The 23,544-nt window shown below is 56.0% G+C and overlaps 1 protein-coding gene across 2 annotated transcripts; it reads right to left on the bottom strand.

The window, feature by feature from the left end:
• Positions 1-19: 19 nt before the first annotated feature.
• MED24 (mediator complex subunit 24) lies at positions 20-22,635 on the bottom strand. 2 transcript variants are annotated; one of them, XM_038753931.1, is made up of 26 exons: positions 22,584-22,635; positions 19,632-19,776; positions 19,359-19,441; positions 19,130-19,168; positions 18,682-18,755; positions 18,183-18,421; positions 16,313-16,424; positions 15,198-15,348; positions 14,856-14,969; positions 14,618-14,665; positions 13,477-13,559; positions 11,744-11,830; positions 11,472-11,583; positions 11,143-11,285; positions 10,971-11,008; positions 10,590-10,672; positions 10,150-10,328; positions 9,193-9,292; positions 8,799-8,974; positions 3,816-4,080; positions 3,555-3,736; positions 2,799-2,889; positions 2,381-2,480; positions 916-993; positions 674-822; positions 20-368 (listed from the first exon to the last, which is right to left on the bottom strand). In XM_038753931.1, the coding sequence occupies exons 2-26, from the start codon at positions 19,759-19,761 to the stop codon at positions 252-254; spliced, it is 2,973 nt and encodes a 990-aa protein (XP_038609859.1). In that variant the 5' UTR covers positions 19,762-19,776; positions 22,584-22,635; the 3' UTR covers positions 20-251. The 2 variants fall into 2 exon arrangements, with proteins under 2 accessions (XP_038609859.1, XP_038609858.1); XM_038753930.1 differs by having other exon boundaries at positions 916-996.
• Positions 22,636-23,544: the final 909 nt, after the last annotated feature.

Raw genomic sequence — 23,544 nt, forward strand, 5'->3', positions numbered from 1 at the left:
ACGCACTCGGACACCCAGGGGACAAGAGGGCTCTTTATTTACACAAAATCGAGAGAGGGAGCGTGCCGCCTTCCAGCCGGGTCAAAAACTCTGCACTCAGCACCCGACTCACCCAGCCTGCGGCCCAGATTGTCACAGCCTGAGGCCCCGGCCCTGCTGCGGCGTGGATGCACAGGGTGGGGGGTCATCGTCCACCCCCGCCCCGGGCTGGGACCCTCAATCTGGGGTGGCGGGGCGGGGCGGGGACCCCTTCAGAGGGAGGCCACGGCCTTGGCAGCCACCCGGCGGCCCAGGGGCAGGCTCAGGTCGGTGATGGCCAGGACCAGCTTGGGGCTGGACATGGTGGAAACCTTGACCAGCTCTGACACCTGCAGGGCAGCACCAGGAGGGGGGCATCAGTGGGGTCGCTCCCCCCCAAGGGGACCCCTGCCTGGCACGGTGAACCCCAACCCCCTCATCTTTCTCTGAAGGCCCTCCATTTTATTCTCTGTGCCCCAGGAAAGGGCAGGTCTGCTAGGGCCAGTCTGTGCCCGGTGACCCCAGGATCCCACCCCCGCCAACCACCGGGGCCTTGGGAGCCCCTACCCGCAAAGCCCCGATGCCCACCCTCCACTTCTGCCACACCCTGTGCCCCTTGTAGCTGCAGCACCCAGGGTCCCCCCGCCCTCCTCACCATGGTAAAGGGCATGAACTGCAGGATGCTGGCACGGCTGCTCTGCTCCAGGCAGTCCACACACTCCTCCATGAACCACTGCACGAACTGCGTGTGCGGCCCGGCTGTCTTGGCCCCCAGCGTGGAGGAGATGAGCAGGAACAGGTTGGCTGGGGAGGAAGAGGTGGGGGTGGGGATGGGGGTGAGGACGGACGCCCAGGAGGAGGGCGGAGGGCACCTGGGGAAGCCCGGGGGTCACTCACCCAGGACGCGGTTCAGAGGGTCCCGCATGTTGACGGTGTGGAGCTGGGAGGCGGACAGGGAGCTGCTCATGGAACGGTCTGCTGCGAAGGGTGTGGAGGGGAGAAAGACGGCCGTGAGCCCCCAGATCCCGGGCCCTGCCGCCGGCCGTGGGGGTCTACACGGGTTTGCCTGGGTGACTAGGGGTCGGCGGGGCTGTGGAGGTCGATGGGGCAGAGAGGAACGAGGCCAGGAAGCACACTCAACCTCGGCTCCTGCGAAGGAAGTAAAGGACCTGGGAGAGCCAGTGCAGAGAGACACCCACCCCTAGAGAGGTCCAGGACACAGAGACACCTTCGTCCCCAGTGGGGCCGGGCCAGAGACACCTCCATCTTCAGAGAGGCTGGGCCATACAGAGACGCCCACCCTCAGAGAGGCCCAGACACAGAGATGTTTCCATCACCAAAGGGGCCTGGGCCCCAGAGACACCTCCATTCCCAAAGGGACCTGGGCCTCAGAGATGCCCATCTCCAGAGAGGCCTGGACCAGAGAGATGCCTCCACACCCCGGAGGAGCCTGGGCCACAGAGAGATGCCCACCCCCAGAGTAGGCCTGGCCACAGAGAGACGCCCCACCCCCGGTGGGCCTGGGCTATAGAGAGCCCCCTGCATCCCCAGATGGACCCGGGCCACAGAAGCGGAGAACAGAGTCTGTTAACTGGGCCTCTGGGGTAGCGGGGAGGCGCCAGCTGGAGGGATGAGGCAGCAGGAAGCCTCCCTGGCTGCGATGGGAGAGATAAGGAAGGAACCACGCGGCAAGGCAAGCCCAGCCCGGGGGGCCACGTAGCGGCGGGAGGGGCCCGGGTTTCCCGGCCTCTGCTCCACCAGCAGGAGGGCACGTGGCTGGGGTGGGGGGAGGTGCCCAGTTGAGGAAGGGGGGTACTTTGATCTGCCCTTCCCCACCCGCTGTCCCTCACCACAGTGAGGCTTCTCATCTCTCCCTCCCCCTCCCATCCAATCAGGGGACCCAGCCAGGCCAGGCTGGCAGAGAAGTGGGGGCATGTGGTGCCCCCTCCATCCTGCCCCGTGTCCATTCCCACTACGACTAGCCAACACCCTAGCACAGTCCTCCGCTGCCCTGCCTTCTCCCCATGCCCCCCGGGGCTGGGGAGCATACTGGCATCACCCTCTGCCACCTCGTCTCCTCCTCATGCTTACTGGGACTGGTAATGCCACTGAGGGGTGGCATTACCCTCCGCCACCCCAATCCCCACTTCCCACATCTTGCCCATCCCCACCGGGGTTGGCAGCTTGCTGGAATCAATCCGCTCCCTGCCCCCTCCCCATCCCACTGAGCCTGGACAGCAACCTGGCATTATCCTCTGCCACCCCCGACCCCCGTGTCCTGCCCACCCTCACTGGGGCTCGGCAGCACGTAGGCATCATCCCCTGCCCTGTCTCCGCCACCCCAGTCCCCGCCTGTCCTCACTGGGGCTGGGAAGAATGCTGGCATCGTCTTCGTTGGAGCTCAGGAGCCGCATCAGCTTGGAGGGCTGCGTGTCATCAAGGGGGAACAGGCTGATGTAGTCCTGGATGTGGGGAGAGAAGGGCGCCCGGAAGGGTAAAGCCACCCCTCCTCCACTGACCGTTCCAGCCTGGACTCTAGGCACCTGGACGGATGGGCTGGGTTGGCAAAGCAGGGGCAGAAGAGGGCAGGATTTTGGGGCCAAAGCAGGCCCCCCCCCACCCACCCATGGAGGGTAGGGTGGTCCGTGGTCACTCTGCACCAGCCGGGAAGCCCCCATCCAGGAGGACAGGGCAGGTGGGATGGGGGGTGAGGGTCCCCGCAGGGTCTGCCCAACCGTGAACGGCCCGACTGGACTTTCCCCCGCCCGGCCCTGCCGTACCTCGATGTCCTCGCGATGCCTCTTCTTCTGGCGCGAGGAGGCCTGGCCCTTGTGGGAGGAGTAGGCGCTGAGGGCACACCACACTGCCAGCCTGGAACGGGGCGAGACAGGGCAGACCAGGGGGCGGGCCGGTGGGCGGGCAGCGGGGGCACCCGGGGGGAACGCTTCTCCCAAGTCTGGTGCCCGTCAGGTCCCTGGGACTAAAATAGACCGAGGGCCTCCCACCCCAGCCCCATCCTGAGGCCCTGTCATTCATTCGATCGTATTTGTTGAGCGCTTACTGTGTGCAGAGCACTGTACTAAGCGCTTGGGAGAGCACCATACACTAAACAGACACATTCCCCTGCCCTCAACGAGCTGTCCCCCAAAGACCCTGGTTCTGTCTTAATCCTTTCCCTCCCCGCCAGTCTCCATGCTTCAAAACACCAAGTTTCTGGGACTCACAGTCCCGGACACGAAGCCTGTGTTCCCCAGGAACGTGGTCCTCACCCTGGATGGGACACCTGGGCATCACTAGGGTCATCTCCACCTCAACCTCCCTGGTGGCACCAGCCCCTCCTCCCCACCCTCAAACTCAAGGTGCCCCGGACCGCAAGCTCCGTGAGGGCAGGGAACGTGTCTACCAACTCTGTTGCGCGGCACTCTCCCAAGCCCCATACACCGGAAGCACTCAATAAATACCACCGATTGATTAACCCACGCAGGGGACGCTCCGGATCGGCTGAGGACCGGGGGCACGTTGAACCGGGCCCGTACTTGGCGAGGGCGGTGCCCGGCGGGTCCATGAGGCTGTGCCAGGAGGCAGGGTTGGTGAGCAGGCCGGGCAGGATGTGGCCAAGCAGGGTCAAGGTCAGCTGCTGCATGTCCAGGCAGAAGATGGAGTAGAGCAGCTCCACGGCCCGCAGCGTGTACTCCTTCCGCGTCTCCTTCAGCAGCTCCTGACGGCCAGCGGGCGCGGGTCAGGGGGCGCCCGGGGCCCGGCCCGGCCCCCCGGCCCCCCACGCCGTCCCCGGGTACCTTGACCAGGTTGTTGCAGAACCAGTACGCGCCGCCCATGTGCAGCAGCGTGTCGAAGACGTGGAGCGAGCGGCTGTCGGCCCAGCCCTTGTCCAGCACGCGGGCGAAGGTGGCGGCCAGCACGGCGCGGATGGGCTGCTTGGGCGGCAGCAGGCTCCAGTAGGGGAGGGGGTCCATGCCCGTGGCCGGGAACTTGATCTGCGTGGCCGTCTGCTGCAGCACGTCCGCGCACATGTGCTCCAGGATTGAGCTCATGATGACCACCCTGCGGGCCGCGGGCGGGAGGGGGAACTCAGCCGGGCCCCGGGGGGAGAGGATTGGGGACCCGTCTCACCCAAGCCCCACAGCGGGAGCTGCGGTGTATGTGTGTGTGTAATAATTTGTGGCATTTGTTAAGCGTTTACTACACTGTGAGCTCGCTGTGGGCAGGGAATAGCACTGTTTATTGTTACCGTACTTTCCCAAGCGCTTAGTACCGTGCTCTGCACACAGTAAGCACTCTATAAATATGACTGAATGACGAATAGGCACTGTACTAAGCGCTGGAGTGGATACAAGCAAATCGGGGTGGACACGGTCCCTGCCCCACATGGGCTCACAGTCCCAGTCCCCATTTTTACAGATGAGGCCCAGAGAATAAATAAATAATGATGGCACTTGTTAAGCGCTTATTATGTGCAAAGCACTGTTCTAAGTGCTGAGGCGGATACAAGGTGATTGTGTTGTCCCACGGGGGGCTCACAGGCTCAATCCCCATTATACAGATGAAGTAACTGAGGCTCTGAGAAGTTAAGTGACTTGCCCAAGGTCACCCAGCAGGTATGTCGGGGAGCCGGGATTAGAACCCACGACCTCTGGCTCCCAAGCCTGGGCTCTTTCCACCGAGCCACGCTGCTTCTCTGACAAGTGGAGGAGCCGGGATATCAGAATCCGGGTCCTTCCGACTCCCAAGCCCGTGCTCCATCCACTAGATCCTGCTGCCTCCACAGTGCTCTGCACACAGTAAGCGCTCAATAAATACGATTGAATGAGTGAATGAATTGTGTGTGTGTGTTTGTGTGCACTTTGTGTGTGTTAGAAAAGCAGCGTGGCTCAGTGGAAAGAGCTCGGGCTTTGGAGTCAGAAGTCATGGGTTCAAATCCTGACTCTGGCAATTGTCAGCTGAGTGACTTTGGGCAAGTCATTTAACTTCTCTGTGCCTCAGTTACCTCATCTGTAAAATGGGGGATGAAGACTGTGAGCCCCCCGTGGGACAACCTGATCACCTTGTAACCTCCCCAGCGCTCAGAACAGTGCTTTGCACATAGTAAGCGCTTAATAAATGCCATTATTATTATTATTACTATTGGGGATGCCCCCCTCCCCGGGCTACAGGACCCACCAGTCCCGAGCCCCACTGCGGGGGTGCCGAGGGAGGTCGACCCTGGTGCAGGCCCCTGCCCAAAATTGATGATAAAAATCTCCACCTTGGGGCCTGGGGCCATGTCTTCCTAAGAAGCAACATGGCATAGTGGATACAGCACGGACCTGGGACTCAAAAGGTCACGGGTTCTAATCCCGCCTCAGCCACTTGTCCGCTGTGTGACCTTGGTCACTTCTCTGGGCCTCAGTTCCCTCATCTGTAAAGTGGGGATTACGACTGTCAGCCCCGCCGTGGGACAACCTGATCACCTTGTATCCTCCCCAGCCCCAAGTACAGTGCCTTGCACACAGTAAGTGCTTAACAAATACCATAATTATTATGATCATTATTATTATTCCTGGCCCCAGCCCAGCCCTTCATGCCACGGGTCTCCTCCCTCGGCTCTGCGAGGCGAGGCCGGTACCATCATCATCATCATCATCATCGATCGTATTTATTGAGCGCTTACTATGTGCAGAGCACTGTACTAAGCGCTTGGGAAGTACAGATTGGCAACATATAGAGACCTCATCACCTTGTAACCTCCCCAGGTACCAAGGTCGCCTGCCCAGCATGGCCTGGGCCAAGAGCTCAACCATCCTTCTTCTCTGCCACGCTGGGTGGCCTTGGGCTGCTCACTCACTGACCCCTCTCTGGGCCTCCAGGATCCCAATAGGGAGATTTATAATAATCATAATAATTGTGGTATTTGCTAATCCCGGCTCCGCCACTTGTCTGCAGTGTGACCCTGGGCCTCAGTTCCCTCACCTGTAAAATGGGGATTGAGACTGGGAGCCCCAGGTAGGGACAGGGACTTGGCTTGGATCCACCCCAGCACGCTTTGGTTGTATTCATTCAATCATATTTATGGAGGGCTTTGTATCCCCTCAGCGCTTAGTACAGTGCCTGGCATAATAAGCACTTAACAAATACCATAATTATTATTATGTGCCAGGCACTCTTCTAAGCGCTGAGGGGGTACAAAGCCCTCCATAAATACGATTGAATGAATACAACCAAACAGGGTCGGACACAGTCCCCGTCCCACATGGGGCTGACAGGCTTATCCCCATTTTCCAGATGAGGGAACTGAGGCCCAGAGAAGTGAAGTGGCTTGCCTAAGGTCACCCAGAAGACAAGTGGCAGAGGCGGAATTAGAACCCATGTCCTTCTGACGCCCAGGCCTGGGCTCGGTCAATTAGGCCACGCTGTTTCTCCGGATTGAGCTCTGCCGATCCTCCTGTCCCCCACACCCTTGTGTTCTTCTCCAGACCCCAACTTCTCCAACTGCCCCCTCAGCCCCCCTTCACCCCACTGAGACCGCACACTCCAACAACATGAAAGGACTTCCTTCCTGCTCAAACCAACAGACTCTACCCCTAGACCAGCTCTAACGCTGTAGACTGTAGCCTATTAGCTCACTGTGGGCAGGGATTGTACCTGTTTATTGTATCTGTACTCTCCCAAGTGCTTAGTACAGTGCTCTTCACACAGTAAGAGCTCAATAAATATGATTGAATGAATGAATCACTCTCTTCTGTTCTGCCACAGGCCCCTTCCTGCTTCCCCTCCTACGTCTCCGCCTGATCCTCCTCCATCTCTTTCGCTGCCTCCCACTCTCTTACTGTGGGAGTCCCTCAAGGCTCAGTTCTGAGGCCCCCTTCTCGTCTCCATCTACACTCACTCCCTCGGGAAGCTCATCCGTTCCCTCGGCTTCAACTACCACCTCTATACGGATCGTTCCCAAATCCTCCCGCTGACAGCAACCTCTCTCCGTCTCCACAATCGCGTCTCTCCTCCTGCCTCCAAGACGTCTCTCTTTGTGCCCGTCCTGCATACACTTCGAGGTCAATATGTCCAAAACTAAACTCCTCGTCTTTCCTTCTTAATCCTTTTCCCCTCCCAATTTTCCCAACACAGCTAACACCACCGCCGCCGCCCCGCCCATCTCTGAAGCCTCGTCTCCCCTGGCGCTACCCTTGTCTCCTCCCTTACTTTCAAATCCCACATTCAGGTTGTCGCCAAATTCCAACGAATCTTCCTCCTCATCGATACCCCGACCTCTCCATCCACACTGCCACCAAACTCGTCCAGGTACTTGTCCTATCCCGACTTGACCACCGCATCCGCAAACCTTCCCGACTCCAGCCTCTCCCCTCTCCGGTCAATATTTCACTCTGCTGCCCGTATCACTTTTCTAAAACAGTTCGGTGCTCAGCTCCCCACGCTTCAGAAACTTTCCATTCCCACTTCCCTCCGCATCAAGCGGAAACTCCTGACCGCTGGCTTTCAGGGCCAGACTCAGCTCTCTCCCCTCAACTTATCCAGAGCAGCAGCGTGGCTCAGTGGAAGGAGCAAGGGCTTTGGAGTCAGAGGACATGGGTTCAAATCCCAGCTCCACCAATTGTCAGCTGTGTGACTTTGGGCAAGTCACTTCATTTCTCTGGGCCTCAGTTATCTGGAAAATGGGGATTAAGACTGGGAGCCCCATGAGGGACACACACTGTGTCCAACCTTATTTTGTATCTACCCCAGCGCTTAGAACAGTGTAAACGTTGTAAACGCTTAACAAATACCATCACTATTATCCTCGCTCCTTTCCCACTTCACCCCAGCTTACGCACTTCACTCCTCCTAAGCCAACCTACTTTCTGTGCCTCGTTCTCTTCTCTTTTACTGCCAACCTCTTTCTTATTCACGCCCTCCCTTCTTCCCAGAATTTCCTCCCTGTTCTCATTTTCCCACTCCTTCAAAGCCCTTCTGCAATTCCATCTCCTCCCCCAGGGCTTCCCCGACTGATCTCTGGATCGCCTCATCTTATATCTCTCAATTACCACTTCAGCACTTCTGCTTCACCTAAGCCTGTGGGCACTCACCCCACCCTCGCGGCACTTGCGGACAGATTTTTATTCTCTATTACTTCCTCCTGACTGTAAACTGTTTTCGTTCTGCTTCTCCCATTAGACTCTAAGATGCTGGAGGGCAGGGACCGTGCTTACTAATTCCGCTGCAGCCTAAGTGCCCACTCAGTAAATACTAGGGATGGGGTGATGATGATGGTATTTGTTAAGCGCTTACTATGTGCAAAGCACCGTTCTAAGCGCTGGGGCGATACAAGGTGATCAGGTGGTCCCACGTGGGGCTCACAGTCTTAATCCCCATTTTACAGATGAGGGAACTGAGGCACAGAGAAGTAACTTGCCCGAAGTCACACAGCTGACAGTTGGCAGAGCCGTGACCTGTGACTCCAAAGCCCGGGCTCTATCCAGTGAGTCACCCTGGGTGGTCTCACCCGCCTCTGCCGTTATCCTCCCGGAGCTGGCGGGCCGAGGATGGCGGGCCCTCTGGATTTTCCGCGCCCACCCCACACCTCTGGGCAGTGCCGAGTGAGTCTCCAAGCGGCGGTCCTGGGCTCTGGCTGACCCGTGGGTGTCCCCGGGAAATCCCAATCACCAGGGCACTGAAGTTATCCAAGTGCCAGCAGCGTGCGGGACCGTCGGCCCTGCCCCCGGACAGGCGATCGCTGCCGGGGCTCGGCCATCCCCGGCCCCCTCCCAGCCCCGCGGGCGGCCCCCGGGCACCTCTCGTTGTAGAACTGCAGGGTGTTATCTCCGTTCAGCGGTCCCACCAGCTGGCGGATCATCTGCAGGGACTTCTCCCTCTCGTCCAGGCCCAGCATGCGCACGTGGGCCACGAGCCAAGCCACGGCGCACACCGCCATGCTGCAAACCTTGCCTTTGATGTTGTCTGTGATCTTCTGCGGGGCAGAGGGGAGGACTCTCTGGCTCTGGGGCCTCCTCCGGGCGCCATTCCCAGGGCTTCCCGACCTCCCCGGGGGCCCGGGAGCTGGTTCTGGGATGGAGTTCCCACAAGGTGGCGCCGACCGGGACTGGCTTTGGAGCCCCGGGAAAACTAGAGGAGGGAGGAGGAAGGGGGAGGGATGGGAAGAGGAGGGAGGAAAGGTGGGGTGGGTACCTGGATGGACTCGAAGGCCAAGACGCCATTCTCCCAGGCGTTGAGGATCTCCAGGATGGCCGCTGAGATGTTCAGACAGGCCTCGTGCCACTTCATCTGTCTGGATGAATATAAATATAATAATATATATAATAAATATTTTAAATATTTACACTTAAATATATTTAATATTTAAATATTTATTAATCATTAATAAATACATATTATTTATTATTTAAATAAATTAAATATATTTAAATATTAAATAATACAATAAATATTTATTGTATATAAATATAAATATATGATATAAATATTTATTTATTTATTTTGCCTGTGCATATCTATTCTATTTATTTTACTTTGTTAGTATATTTGGTTTTGTTCTCTGTCTCCCCCTTTTAGACTGTGAGCCCACTGTTGGGTAGGGACTGTCTCTATAAGTTGCCAACTTGTACTTCCCAAGCGCTTAGTACAGTGCTCTGCACACAGTGGGCGCTCAATAAATACGATTGACTGATTGACTGGAGGGCCAGGGATCGTGTCTAACTCTCACTTGTGTATTTTTTCCCCCCAGTGCGTAGTACAGAGCTCTACACACAGTAGTTAATAAATACTACTGCTATTACTACCACTATTACTCCTCCCACGTTGCTGACTTGTACTTCCCAAGCGTTTAGTACAGTGCTCTGCACACGGTAAGCGCCCAATAAATATGACAATGAATGGGGGACCGGGTTGGGGGAGGGGAGAGGATCTGCGCTTCTGTGGGTGTCAGGGACGGGACCTCTCAGCCCCCTTCTCCATCCACCCCCCAGGCCAGCTGTGCCTTGGACACTCATTGTGGGCAGGGAAGGGGGGTTATATTGTTATATTGCACTCTCCCAAGCGCTCAGTACAGTGCTCTGCTTATAGGAGGAGCTCAATAGATAGGATTGACCGACACGGTCCGAATGGGGAGGGGAGCCCGGCCCTTACCCCAGCTTCATCTCAGACGAGTGGTTGAGCAGAGCCACCAGGGATTCCACCTTGGTGGAGTCGGGCCGGAAACAGGGGTGGTCCGGGTTGAGGCTCTTGCCCTCCTCGGGCATACACGTCTGCATCCACATCTCAAAGAAGGGCACCTCGCCCGCTGCGCTCGACTCCGACAAGATCACCTGGGGGCGGGACGGGGCGGGGGTCCCGGGCTGGATGTGGTGGGAGGTCGGGGGGTGGCAGCGACCACCCTGGGGAACCCTGCCTCAGCTGGGCCTGGGCAAGAGCCCGACAAGGTTGCCCAAACTTCTATCTAAGGGTCGGACTAGCTATTGCCCCGGGGGGAAAGGGCTCTAGAGGGCCAGGGGGCACGTCCGCATCAGCCCGGGGTCCCGCCCAGGTCCCGGAGACCTCCCCAGCCCCTGCCCCCCGCCCCCCCTCACCTCTGAGCCGTAGGTCTGGGCCACGTGGCAGAGCATGAGGAAGGAGATGTCGAAGAGCAGAGCCCGCACTGAGGCTGCTTTGGCTGCACGGCGGGAGTGGGGGAGGAGGCTAGGGTCCGGCCCGGGGCTTGGCTACTAGGGGAGAGGGGCAGGGCTCCCCACCCAGGAGGACTTGGCTGCGGGGTCCCATTTGGCACCACCCCACCCCACAGCTATAACCTCTGGCAGGATGGAACCCTTCCCACGTCAAACCCACAGCTTTCCAGTGCCAGGCTGGGGGACGGGCCGGGGAGCGGGAACCAAGGGCAGGTGACCCCAGGAGACAGTGGGGGACGGAAAGAGGGGAAAGAGGGGCTGGCGGGGGGCGCACAGAAGACTCACAGCCCTCCCCGCTGATGTGCTTTGTGAACTCATTCAGTCTGCAGGGAGAAGGAAGGGGTCACCGGGTGAAGGTGGAAGCCGGTTTGGACTGAGAACCCAGGAACCCTGCCTCCCACCCGCCCTGACCCCTGTACCTGGGACATCTCCCTCCCCCCAGGTCCCACCCCCTCACTTGATGAATTTCCGGGCGAAGGAGCGGAGTTTTCCTGTGGCTGCTGCCGCGGCCAGCAGTAAATCCAGGCTCTTCCCGGACAGCATGTGTCCCAGCACGCCCAGCAGACCCTCCGGGGACTTGGAGTGGTCAGCGTCCATCGTCTGCGGGCGGGGGGCACGGATGACTCAGGCTCCCGGGGCATCCCCAGCCCCACCCCAAGCTTTCCCCACTCCATTTCCCCCGGCGGGGACGGGAGGGCCCGAGTTATCACCAGATCTGCCTGGATCCCCCCCCGCCGCACGCCCTCCCTCGTGGAGAAGGGAGCCCCCCCTCCGTGCCCAGCTCACCTTGAGGATGTTGGTGACGGTGGGCTCGGCCCGCAGGATCAACCCCGGGTTGGGCTGGATGTTGGCGCTCTCGGCCGACTTGAGCCGGGGGGCCAGCTCCCGGTCCGCCGTGCTGGAGTTGTCGGGGAGGGGAAGGGACGGAGAGCAGTGACACCCAATGCCCACCGCCGCCCGCCGGGCTCCAGCTTCGTCCCCGGGGCTGCCCGAGAAGGGAGGGGGTGCATGGGGCCGGGCTGCCCCTGGGTAGTGGCGGGCCGGTGGGGCGCACCTACCGTTTGGCTACGAGGTTGGTCATGTGGGCTTCTGACAGGAGTCCCTGTTTGCTGCACTCTTGGAGGAGGAGGTTGGTGCAGTCACAGCTGCCGGAGCGTCGGGAGAACAGGAGGGGGGTGGGGGAGAAGGTCAGCAGGACAGACAGTCAGAGGACCCAGAACAGTGTTTCCATTCCATAACACCTGGGTAATCTCCCCCCCACGCCCCCCGGGCAGTTTCTCTAGTCCTCTAGACTGTAATAATAGTAACTATGGTATTTGTTACGCCCTTACTATGTGCCAAGCACTGTTCTAAGCGTTGGAGCAGATACAAGGTAATCAGGTTGTCCCACGTGGGGCTCTCGGTCCTAATCCCCACTTTACAGAGGAGGTAACTGAGGCACAGAGAAAGTTGAGTGGCTTGCCCAAGGTCACGATCGTCTCCATCAGGGTCAGCAGGACATGTGGAAGTACTTTCTGTAAGCTGTGTCCCGCCTGGACAGGGGAGGACCATCCAACACCTTCTCACTGTGCCTCGTTCTCGCCCGTCCCGCCACTGACCCCTGGCCCACGTCCTGCCTCTGGCCTGGAATGCCCTCCCTTCTCAAATCCCACAAACAATCACACTCCTCCCCTTTAAAGCCCTACTGAAGGCTCACCTCCTCCAAGAGGCCTTCCCAGACTAACCCCCCCTTTTCCTCAGCTCCCCCTCTCATCCCCATTCCCCAACCTGATCCCTTTGCTCTAGCCCGGCTCCCTGCCCCACAGCACTTGTGTATAAACGTACAAATCTATTCTATTCATTTATATTAATGCCTGTTTACTTGTTTTGGTGTGTATGTATCTATAATATACGTGTGTATGTGTATATATCTCCCAATTCTAGACTGTGAGCCCGCTGTTGGGTAGGGACCGTCTCTATATGTTGCCAATTTGTACTTGCCAAGCGCTCAGTACAGTGCTCTGCACACAGTAAGCACTCAATAAATACGAATGAATGAATGAATGAATGAATGAATATAATCCTATTTACTTATATTGATGCCTGTTTACTTGTTTTGATATCTGCCTCCCTGCTTTTAGACTGTAAGCCCACTGTGGGCAGGGATTGTCTCTACTGCTGAACTGTACTTTCCAAGTGCTTAGTACAGTGCTCTGCACACAGTAAACGCTCAATACAATTGAATGAACGCCCATAAATCTCCCCTCCCTGCCCGACTCTCCTTCAGTGGTCCAACATCCGAAACTCTCCCCCGTGCCCGAGCCCAGACCACTGGCCCGTGCATATGTCCAAACCGCCTGGTCTCGCTAATATGTCCTGCCGCCCAGTTCCCTGTGGGAGCGGATTCTCCAGACTCAACTTCCCCCAAGGGGTGAAACGTGCTTCTTTTTGCTCACAGGCCTGGCTCCCCACAGGGGAAAAAAGTGCTCACTGGGCAGGGACCTCACTTTAAAAAGTCGGAAGCCTCTCCTCACCTCCCCTGGCAGGGTCGCTGGGTAGGGAGGAAAGCACGGTGGCAAGGAGGGCCGCAGGGAGGGCTGAGAGATCACAGGTTCCAGGCCTGGTGCGTGATTCTGCCCCCATGACGAGGGTGCTGGGGCACTGGTTCATTCATTCAGTCGTATTTACTGAGCACTTACTGTGTGTGCAGAGCACTGTACTAAGCACTGATTGTTGGGGGGGGCGGGGCGGTATGGTTTCCCAGGCCCCTGCAAAAGCCATTCCTTGGTGGGGAGCCAGAAGCCGGACTCACTTGCAGCGCTGGTCAGCCTTGTCCAACAGAGGTGTGAGCTTCAACAGGAACTCAAAGGCACAGTTGACATCCTCGGTGAAGTCCTGAGGGGGAGAATCGCTCCGCTGGGGTTGGGGAGTGGGGAGGGTGGAGGAAGGTCGGGGGGGAGCGGGCCAGGCTTGGGCTGACTGGGGTCTCGGGCAAATTTCTTGCTGAACTGCACTTTCCAAGCACTTAGTACAGTGCTCTGCAGATAGCAAGTGCTCAAAAAGTACGACTGAATGAATGAAAGAATGAACGCACTGGGTAAAACCCAACCGGGGGGGGAGATGACCACCACTGCAGGGTGTCACTCCACTGTGACCCCTCCGACTGGAAGGGGGCAGGAAGGGTGGTCAGACCGGGTCTGGCCCGGCTGGGGACGGACCTCACTCGTTCTGGGTTGTTTTTTGTTTTTTTAAGTGGTATTTGTTAAGCGCTTCCTATGTGCTTGCACTGTTCTAAGCACTGGGGCAGATAGGAGCTAATCAGGTTGGACACAGTCTCTGTCCCACAAGAGGCTCACAGTCTTCATCCCCATTTTACAGATGAGATAACTGAGGCAAAGAGAAGTAAAGTGACTTGCCCAAGGTCCCTGTGGGAGCAGATTCTCCAGACTTAACTTCCCCCAAGGGGTGAAACACAGCAGACACGTGGTACAGCGTGACTCAGTGGACAGAGCAGGGGCCTGGGGGTTAGAAGGTCGTAGGTTCTAATCCCGGCTCCGCCCCATGTCTGCTGTGTGACACTGGGCAAGTCACTTCACTTCTCTGTGCCTCAGTTCCCTCATCTGTCAAATGGAGATGAAGGCTGTGAGCCCAGCATGGGACAGGGACTGTGTCCAACTTGATGTGCTTGTATCCACCCCAGTGTTTAGTACAATGCCTGGCACACAGTAAGCGCTTAACAAACACCACCGTCATCATTAAGTGGTGGAGCCGGGATTAGAACCCGGGTTCTTCGGAATCCCAGGCTCTACCCACTAGACCACACTGCGTTTGGCATGTGAGCGTCCGTGGGCAGCCTCCTCACCCGCCGCCACCATCACCCCACCCGCTTTGCCCTTGGCCACCCCGTGCCCAGAGGGAAATCTTCCGAGTTGCCCACACCCGGGCTCACCCACCTTCTCGCCCTGTGAGTACTTCTTCAGCTTCACCAGCACCTGAGGAATCTGGAAGAAGAGACGTCCTGAAGGGATCAGCCCTTTGTGCCCCTGGGTACAGAGTCCGGCCCCCAGCCGGGCGCGGGGGGCACATTCTCAGCCGCTCGGTGCCCGGTTCGAATCGGTACCAGCTAAAACGGCTGATGACTTTCGGCCCTCCCGTGCCCCGTCCCGTCCCGGAGGCCGAGCGCCGGGTCACCTTGAGGAAGGTGAAGGCCGTCCACTTGAGCTCTTCGGTCCCCTCGGGGGACTCGATGAGCCCCACAAAGCAGGCCTTCCAGATCTCCAGGACGAACAGCGGGGAGGGGACGCGCTGGGGTTGGGGGGGAAGGGAAGCGGGGGGGAGGGTGAGGCCGGGAAAGGAGCAGGGAGTCCCCGCGGCCCAGCACTCTCCCTGCGAGCCATGTCCGCCCCAGTCCGGGGAGGGGTGGTCCCGGCCCCCGGCTCAGCCGGCCCCCGGCCCGGTCTCGCGCAGGGGCTCAGGGGAGCGGACGGACCGCTCACTCCTCGTGGGGGCCATCCGGTTGCCCCCAGGCCGAACCTGCATGCGCTTGACCATCATCAGCTGCTCCACCAAGGGCTGCATCTCGCCCGTCAAGTTCATGGTCCCCTCCAGCAGCACCACGGCGTGCACTGTGGGAAACCCCGTCCTGTGCAGCTGCTCCGAGTGCATGGACAGCATGGCCGGGATGCTGCATGGGATGGGATGGGGGAGTTGGCGGGGGGTGGGGGGGTCTGGGGAGGCTCGGGGTGGGCCCAACCCAAAGCACAGAGGTTGAAGCGGGCGGTGGGAGCGTCTGCCCCCTGTCTGGGCAGACCCCCGGGGACAGAGGGGCCGGGGCATCTGCAGATTAGCGGGCAGAGCGGCTGGGGGACTGACTGAAGACATGGCAGGAGATGCCGAACCTGTGGGTGAGGGGGTGGGACTGGTGGAGGGTGGGGCGGATGACTGATTGACAACGGGGCTGTGGTACCTGTGGATGAGGGATACCTTATCTCCCTTGTCTACCCCTTTTAGACTGTGAGCCCACTGCTGTCCCGCCTGTCCCGCCGCTGTCGACCCCCGGCCCACGTCCTCCCCCGGGCCTGGAATGCCCTCCCTCTGCCCCTCCGCCAAGCTAGCTCTCTTCCTCCCTTCAAGGCCCTGCTGAGAGCTCACCTCCTCCAGGAGGCCTTCCCAGACTGAGCCCCTTCCTTCCTCTCCCCCTCGTCCCCCTCTCCATCCCCCCATCTTACCTCCTTCCCTTCCCCACAGCACCTGTATATATGTATATATGGTTGCACATATTTATTACTCTATTTATTTATTTTACTTGTACATTTCTATCCTATTTATTTTATTTTGTTGGTATGTTTGGTTCTGTTCTCTGTCTCCCCCTTTTAGACTGTGAGCCCACTGTTGGGTAGGGACTGTCTCCATGCGTTGCCGATTTGTACTTCCCAAGCGCTTAGTACAGTGCTCTGCACATAGTAAGCGCTCAATAAATACGATTGATTGATTGATTGATTGCTGGGTAGGGACTGTCTCTATATGTTGCCAACTGGTACTTCCCAAGCGCTCAGTCCAGTGCTCTGCACACAGTAAGCGCTCAATAAATACGATTGATGATGATGAGGGGCAGGGCTGACGACCGACTGACAAGAGGGCGTCGGTACCTGCGGATGAGGGTGGCGCAGTCCTCGGCCTGGGCGCGCAGCTGGGCGTTGCTGAGGCCGCTGAGGCTCTCTCCGACCTTGTGCAGGGCCTGCTCGATGGCCGTCCAGGAATCTGTGCCAGAAAGGGAGCGGGGGAGGCCCGGGACGGACGGGACCCTCCCTCTTGCCCACCTCTGACCCCCACTCCCCACATCCGGGCGGCAGCCGCAGAGCTGAAGGGGACGGTCGGACCGGGGGCAGGGGAGCCCACTGTGCCTCATTCCTGACGTTCCCACCCCCGACCAGTCGACCGTTGCTATTTATTGAGCACCGAGTATATACAGAGCACTGCAGTAGGCACTCGGGAGAACTCCAGAGCCGAAGCGGACCCGCTCTCTGCCCTCTGGGAGTTTACCAGGAACAGTGGAAAGGACTCGGGTCTGGGGGTCAGAGGACCTGGATTCTTATCCCGGCTCCGCCACTTGTCTGCCGTGTAACCTTGGGCAAGTCACTTAACTTCTCTGGGCCTCAGTTACCTCATCTGTATAATGGGGATTCAATACCTGTTCTCTCTCCTACTTAGATTATGAGTCCTGGGTGCGACAGGGCTACTGTCTGACCTAATAATAATAATAATGATGGCATTTATTAAGCGCTTACTATGTGCAAAGCACTGCTCTAAGCGCTGGGGGAGGTTACAAGGCGATCAGGTTGTCCCATGGGGGGCTCACAGGCTTCATCCCCATTTTCCAGATGAGGGAACTAATCATCCTGTATCTTCCCCTGTGCCTGACACATGGTAAATTCTTAACAAAAAAGCCAATATTATTTTTATTACCATCCAGAGGGGGGAAACAGGCCCTGGAACACTCCCCCCTTTCAAATCTGCCAGCTCTCCCAGGCTTCAAAATCCACCCCGTGAAATCCTACCTCCTCCAGGAAGTCTTCCCCAGTTAATTTTCCTCCTCCCCAGGACACCCCCAACAACGCTTACCTTAGCACCCTTGCACCCCCACCAAGGACTTTTTCCACACCCCCAACCTCCTCTTGCTCTTTCGTAACTCTTTTGATTTGCATCCTGTCTACACCTCAAACATTTCTTCTTCTACGGCAACAACGAGAAGCAAAGAGAGAAGCAGCGAGGCTCAGTGCAAAGAGCCAGGCTTTGGAGTCAGAGGCCGTGGGTTCAAATCCCGGCTCCGCCACTTGTCGGCTGTGTGACTCTGGGCAAGTCACTTCACTTCTCTGTGCCTCAGTTCCCTTATCTGGAAAATGGGGATGAAGACTGTGAGCCCCCTCTGGGATGACCTGATCACCTTGTATATATGTATATATACCTGTATATATGTTTGTACATATTTATTACTCTATTTATTTATCTTGTACATATCTATTCTATTTATCTTATTTTGTTAGTATGTTTGGTTTTGTTCTCTGTCTCCCCCTTCTAGACTGTGAGCCCTCTGTTGGGTAGGGACTGTCTCTATACGTTGCCGACTTGTACTTCCCAAGCGCTTAGTACAGTGCTCTGCACACAGTAAGCGCTCAATAAATACGATTGATTGATTGATTGATTGACTGTCTCTGTGTTGCCGACTTGTACTTCCGAAGCGCTTAGTACAGTGCTCTGCACACAGTAAGCGCTCAATATATACGATTGATTGATTGACTGTAACCTCCCCAGCGCTCAGAACAGTGCTTGGCACACAGTAAGCGCTTAATAAATGCCATTATTATTATTATTACAATCCGTCTAGCTTGGCTGTTTATCGTATTTCCTCATCTACTGCACTCTCCCAGGTGCTCAGTACAGCACCCTGCCGCCCACGGTAGGTGAGCAGTTAATACTTCTGACTGATTGTTGGGGAAGGGTGACAGAGGACATCCTTACCGGCCTCCTCCAGCTTGGCGACGTGGAGCAGGGCGCGGTTCTTGGTGCTGCTCAGGAGCTTCTCCAGCTGCTGCAGGCACACGGCGAGCTGCTTCTCGCCGGCCGCCGCCGTCGCCGCCCCGGGCTCCGAGCCCTCGCGAACCCGCTGCGCCGAAGCAGCCGTGCAGCACAGCAGCCAGTGCAGGGCGCCGAGCAGGGCCCGGCACAGCCCCATGCACTCCTCCGCCTTGCCGTGGCAGCTGCGGGGAGGCAGAGAGGTGCGGGGGAGGCGGCTGGTCTCCCTGCCCAGCCCCGCCTGGCCGTCAACTCTCTGGCTCGCTCTTCCTCGCCCGCCGTGCCGCAAAGGTGGACCGGGTCGACACCTCTGCTCCAGGCCCTGCCGCCCGGACGGGGATTGGGGCTGCAGGGGGACCTGTCTCCTTGTTCCCTGGCAGCCCTGCCGCCTGAATTGGGTCCCCCAGTCCCTCCCCTCCCTCCTGCCCGCCCGCTCCGAAGCTACCTGAGCCGGTCACAGAACATGCCCATGACGTCCAGCAAGGAGAGCACACACAGATCCCGGGAGAAGTCGTCAAACTGGGGAAGCAGCAGGTGATCATCATCATCATCATCAATCGTATTTATTGAGCGCTTACTATGTGCAGAGGTGATACAGTCCGAACTCCTCCTCCTCCTCTTCCAGTGTCCCACCCAAGGCAGGCCTCCTCCCCCACCCAGCCTGAGCCTCGAGAGTCCGAGCCTCGGGCACAAAACTCTGTTCTGCCCCCAGCATACCATACCACCCCGCTCCAAAAGCGGCAGAAGGCCTGACAGCTGCATGCCCCCCGAGCCTCCTCCCAACTGGCACGCCCACCCACCCCCCAGAACAGGCATGTGGCCGGAGTCCTCTTCCCCCTAGGCCGGGCGGCCCCGGCCTTCCCCGGCCGGTGAGGGAGGGGTTGCGGACTCACCTTGCTGATGGCAGTGAGGACGGTGGAGTACGACACCATCTGAGGGTGAACAGGGCAGAAACCGAGCGTCAGTGTGTCCACCCCCCGGCTTCCCGCTGACACGGGGAGTCGGGATGGAGCTCCTTCACGCCGCTTGGAGTCAAAGCTGCTCCATTTGTCCCACCCCCTGCTCCCTTCATCCCAGACCCGAACCTGAGACCCTACTTTGGGCCAGGCCAGCCCACGTTACCTGGGAGCTGATGGCGTATTTCAGATAGGACAAGATGAGAGGGTTCGGGGATGGTCCGATCATCGCCTGCTCCAGTAGCGCCTCTGCGAGACCACGAGACCGAGAAAGAGAAAATGCACAACAGCGAGCGTGTGTGGGTGTCCATCTCCTGCCTCTCCCACCAGACTGACAGCCTCTGCAGGGCAAGGACCATGTCTCCCCCCTCTTTCCTCCTCTCAATTCCCAGGACGCTGCTTCCCAGGTCTGTCCAGCACCAGGGTTAGGCAGACTGACCTGCCAGGTTGAGGATGTCCCAAGTGGCCCCCTTTGGGAAGAATTTCTTCATGTTTATGGCCCATTGGTAGTCACTCCACCGCTCTTTCCAGGCCTGTAGGATGGCTTGCTTCAAGTTCACCACCTTCATGGCTCTTCTCTGTGCCTGGGAAGGGAGGGAGTTGGGGACCAAGGAGAGTCATGAGGGGTGGGGGAGAAACAGAAAGCAGTAGTAATGATAGTATTTATTGGGCGCCCACTTGGTGCAGTGCACTTTGTTGGGTAGTACTGGCTAGCAGAGACCTTCTCCCTTACCCACACGGAGTGTACGCTCTAACAAGGGAAGCAAACATAAAAACATTGACAGTGAGAGTAATCAAAACAAATAAATATGCAGGGGAATAAACATAAGAATATCTGAGGGGCGGCTTAGGAAAGTACAACACAACATGTTCATTCATTCATTCACTCAATCGTATTTATTGAGCGTTTACTGTGTGCAGAGCACTGTACGAAGCGCTTGGGAAGTCCAAGTTGGCAACATATAGAGACGGTCCCTACCCAACAGTGGGCTCACAGTCTAGAAGTTGCCCACTTGTACTTCCCAAGCGCTTAGTCCAGTGCTCCGCACACAGTAAGCACTCAATAAATACGATTGAATGAATGAATGAACAGAGTTGGCAGAGATATTCCCTGACACATTGAGAGAAGCACCGTGGCTCAGTGGAAAGAGCATGGGCTTTGGAGTCAGAGGCCATGGGTTCAAATCCCAGCTCCAGTAAAATATCAATCAATCAATCAATCGTATTTATTGAGCGCTTACTATGTGCAGAGCACTGTACTAAGCGCTTGGGAAGTACAAATTGAGCCCTTGGGAAATACAAATTGAATATAATATAATAATATAATATAATAGAGTTGGTAGACACGTGCCCTGCCCACAACAATCTTACAGTCCAGGGGGATTACAGTCTTTCTTTCATTCGATCGTTTTTATTGAGCACTTACTGTGTGCAACTGGGAGATAAATGTAACAATAAACAGACACATTCCCTGCCAACAACGAGTTTACAGTCTAGAAGGAATAGGGAATGGGTTGGGGGAATACAAAGAAGATCTCTGAGGGATAAAGCTGTCAGGGTGTCAGGGAGGGAAACGGGAGGGAGGGAGGAGAAGCCACAGAGACGGTCTCTTGATTTGGGGGGGGTCAAACATAACAAATACAATTATTAAACTGCGGAAGGGGGGGATCGGGGCAGATCCAGTGAGCTCCTCCACCAGCCGAACTTCACTCATTCATTCACTCAAACATATTGAGCGCTTATTCATTCATTCATTCAATCGTATTTATTGAGCGCTTACGGTGTGCACAGCACTGTACTAAGCGCTTGGGAAGTACCAGTTGGCAACATACAGAGACAGTCTCTACCCAACAGCAGGCTCACAGTCTAGAAGGGGGAGACAGACAACAAAACAAAACATATTAACAAAATAGAATAAATATGTACAAATAAAATAGAGTAATAAAGACGTATAAACATAACAGAATAAATATGTACAAATAAAATAAATAAATAAATGGAGTAATAAATACGTACAAACATATATTCATATATACAGGTGGTGTGGGGAGGGGAAGGAGGTAAGACAGGGGGAGGAGGGCAGAGGAAGGAGGAGGGAAGCACTGTACTAAGCGCTTGGGAAGTACAAGTTGGCAACATATAGAGACAGTCCCTACCCAACAGTGGGCTCACAGTCTAGAAGGGGAAGACAGACAACAAGGCAAAACGTATTAACAAAATAGAATAAATATGTACAAATAAAACAGAGTAATAAAGACGTATAAACATAACAGAATAAATAGGTACAAATAAAATAAATAAATAAATAGAGTAATAAATACGTACAAACATATATTCATATATACAGGTGGTGTGGGGAGGGGAAGGAGGTAAGACGGGGGGATGGGGAGGGGGAGGAGGGCAGAGGAAGGAGGAGGGAAGTACTGTACTAAGCGCTTGAGAGCGTACACCACAACATGTTGCCAACTTGCACTTCCCAAGCAATCAGTATATATGTATATATGTTTGTACATATTTATTACTCTATTTATTTATTTATTTTACTTGTACATATCTATTCTATTTATTTTATTTTGTTAGCATGTTTGGTTTTGTCTCCCCCTTTTAGACTGTGAGCCCACCGTTGGGTAGGGACTGTCTCTATATGTTGCCAATTTGTACTTCCCAAGCGCTTAGTCCAGTGCTCTGCACACAGTAAGCGCTCAATAAATACGATTGATGATGATCAGTACAGTGCTCTGCACACTAGATATGTACAAGTAAAACAGAGTAATAAATATGTACAAACATATATACAGTTGCTGTGGGGAAGGGAAGGAGGTAAGACGGGGGGATGGAGGGGGGACGAGGGGGAGAGGAAGGAGGGGGCTCAGTGTGGGAAGGCCTCCTGGAGGAGGTGATCTTTCAGATGACACCAAGGCCACCGCTTCATCATCATCATCATCAATCGTATTTATTGAGCGCTTACTATGTGCAGAGCACTGTACTAAGCGCTTGGGAAGTACAAGCTGGCAACATCTAGAGACAGTCCCTACCCAACAGTGGGCTCCCAATCTAAAAGGGGGAGACAGAGAACAAAACCAAACATACAACAAAAGAAAATAAATAGAATAGATATGTACAAGTAAAATAAATAAATAGAGTAATAAATGTGTACAAACATATATACAGGTGCTGTGGGGAAGGGAAGGAGGTAAGATGGGGGGGTGGAGAGGGGGACGAGGGGGAGAGGAAGGAAGGGGCTCAGTCTGGGAAGGCCTCCCTTCAGCTCCCATCCCTTCCCCCCCATGTCCAGGCCCACCCCCATTCTCTCCTGGGGTGTCTTTCCCTCCTCAGCAACCCACCCTGAGGGGTCCCCATCCCCATCCTCCCCTGCTCCTCAGCCACCTACCCGCTGAGAGGAGGCCTCTCTACCACCCGGCCGCCGCCATCTTGGCAACAGCCAGGGAGCCGGGCCCCGGCCAGCCAATGGGAACGCCGGAAAGGGTGGGCTGCTGCCGCAGAGGCCTCTGGGAGTTGTAGTTTCGCGGGGGAGGGCGGGACAGAAAGAGCGCCAACGGCCGCAGAAAGGCCCGGCCTGCTCAGGAGGGGAGGGCCACCATATCTCTTTGACTCTCCTTCACGTTCATTCCTTCAGTCGTATTTATTGAGCGCTTACTGTGTGACTCTCCTCTACATTCATTCCTTCAGTCCCCCCCATCTTACCTCCTTCCCTTCCCCACGACACCTGTATATATGTATAATAATAATAATGGCATTTGTTAAGCGCTTACTATGTGTAATACACAGTCCCCCCCGTCTTACCTCCTTCCCTTCCCCACAGCACCTGTATATATGTATAATAATAATAATGGCATTTGTTAAGCGCTTACTATGTGCAAAGCACTGTTCTAAGCGCTTGGGGGGATACAAGGTGATCAGGTTGTCCCATGTGGGGCTCGCAGTCTTAATCCCCATTTTACAGATGAGGGAACTGAGGCTCAGAGAAGTTAAGCGACTTGCCCAAGGTCACACAGCAGACATGTGGCGGAGGCAGGATTCGAACCCATGACCTCTGACTCCGAAGCCCGTGCTCTTTCCACTGAGCCACGCTGCTTCTCTGTATATATGTATATATACATATACATATATACATATACATATATACATATGTATATCTGTATACATGTATATATACATATACATATATACATATGTATATCTGTATATATGTATATATGTTTGTACATATTTATTACTCTATTTATTTATTTATTTTGCTTGTACATATCTATTCTATTTATTTTATTTTGTTAGTATGTTTGGTTTTGTCTCCCCCTTTGAGACTGTGAGCCCACTGTTGGGTAGGGACT

The sequence above is a fragment of the Tachyglossus aculeatus genome, chromosome 11 (assembly GCF_015852505.1).
Source record: "Tachyglossus aculeatus isolate mTacAcu1 chromosome 11, mTacAcu1.pri, whole genome shotgun sequence".
Taxonomy (NCBI): Eukaryota; Metazoa; Chordata; class Mammalia; order Monotremata; family Tachyglossidae; genus Tachyglossus; species Tachyglossus aculeatus.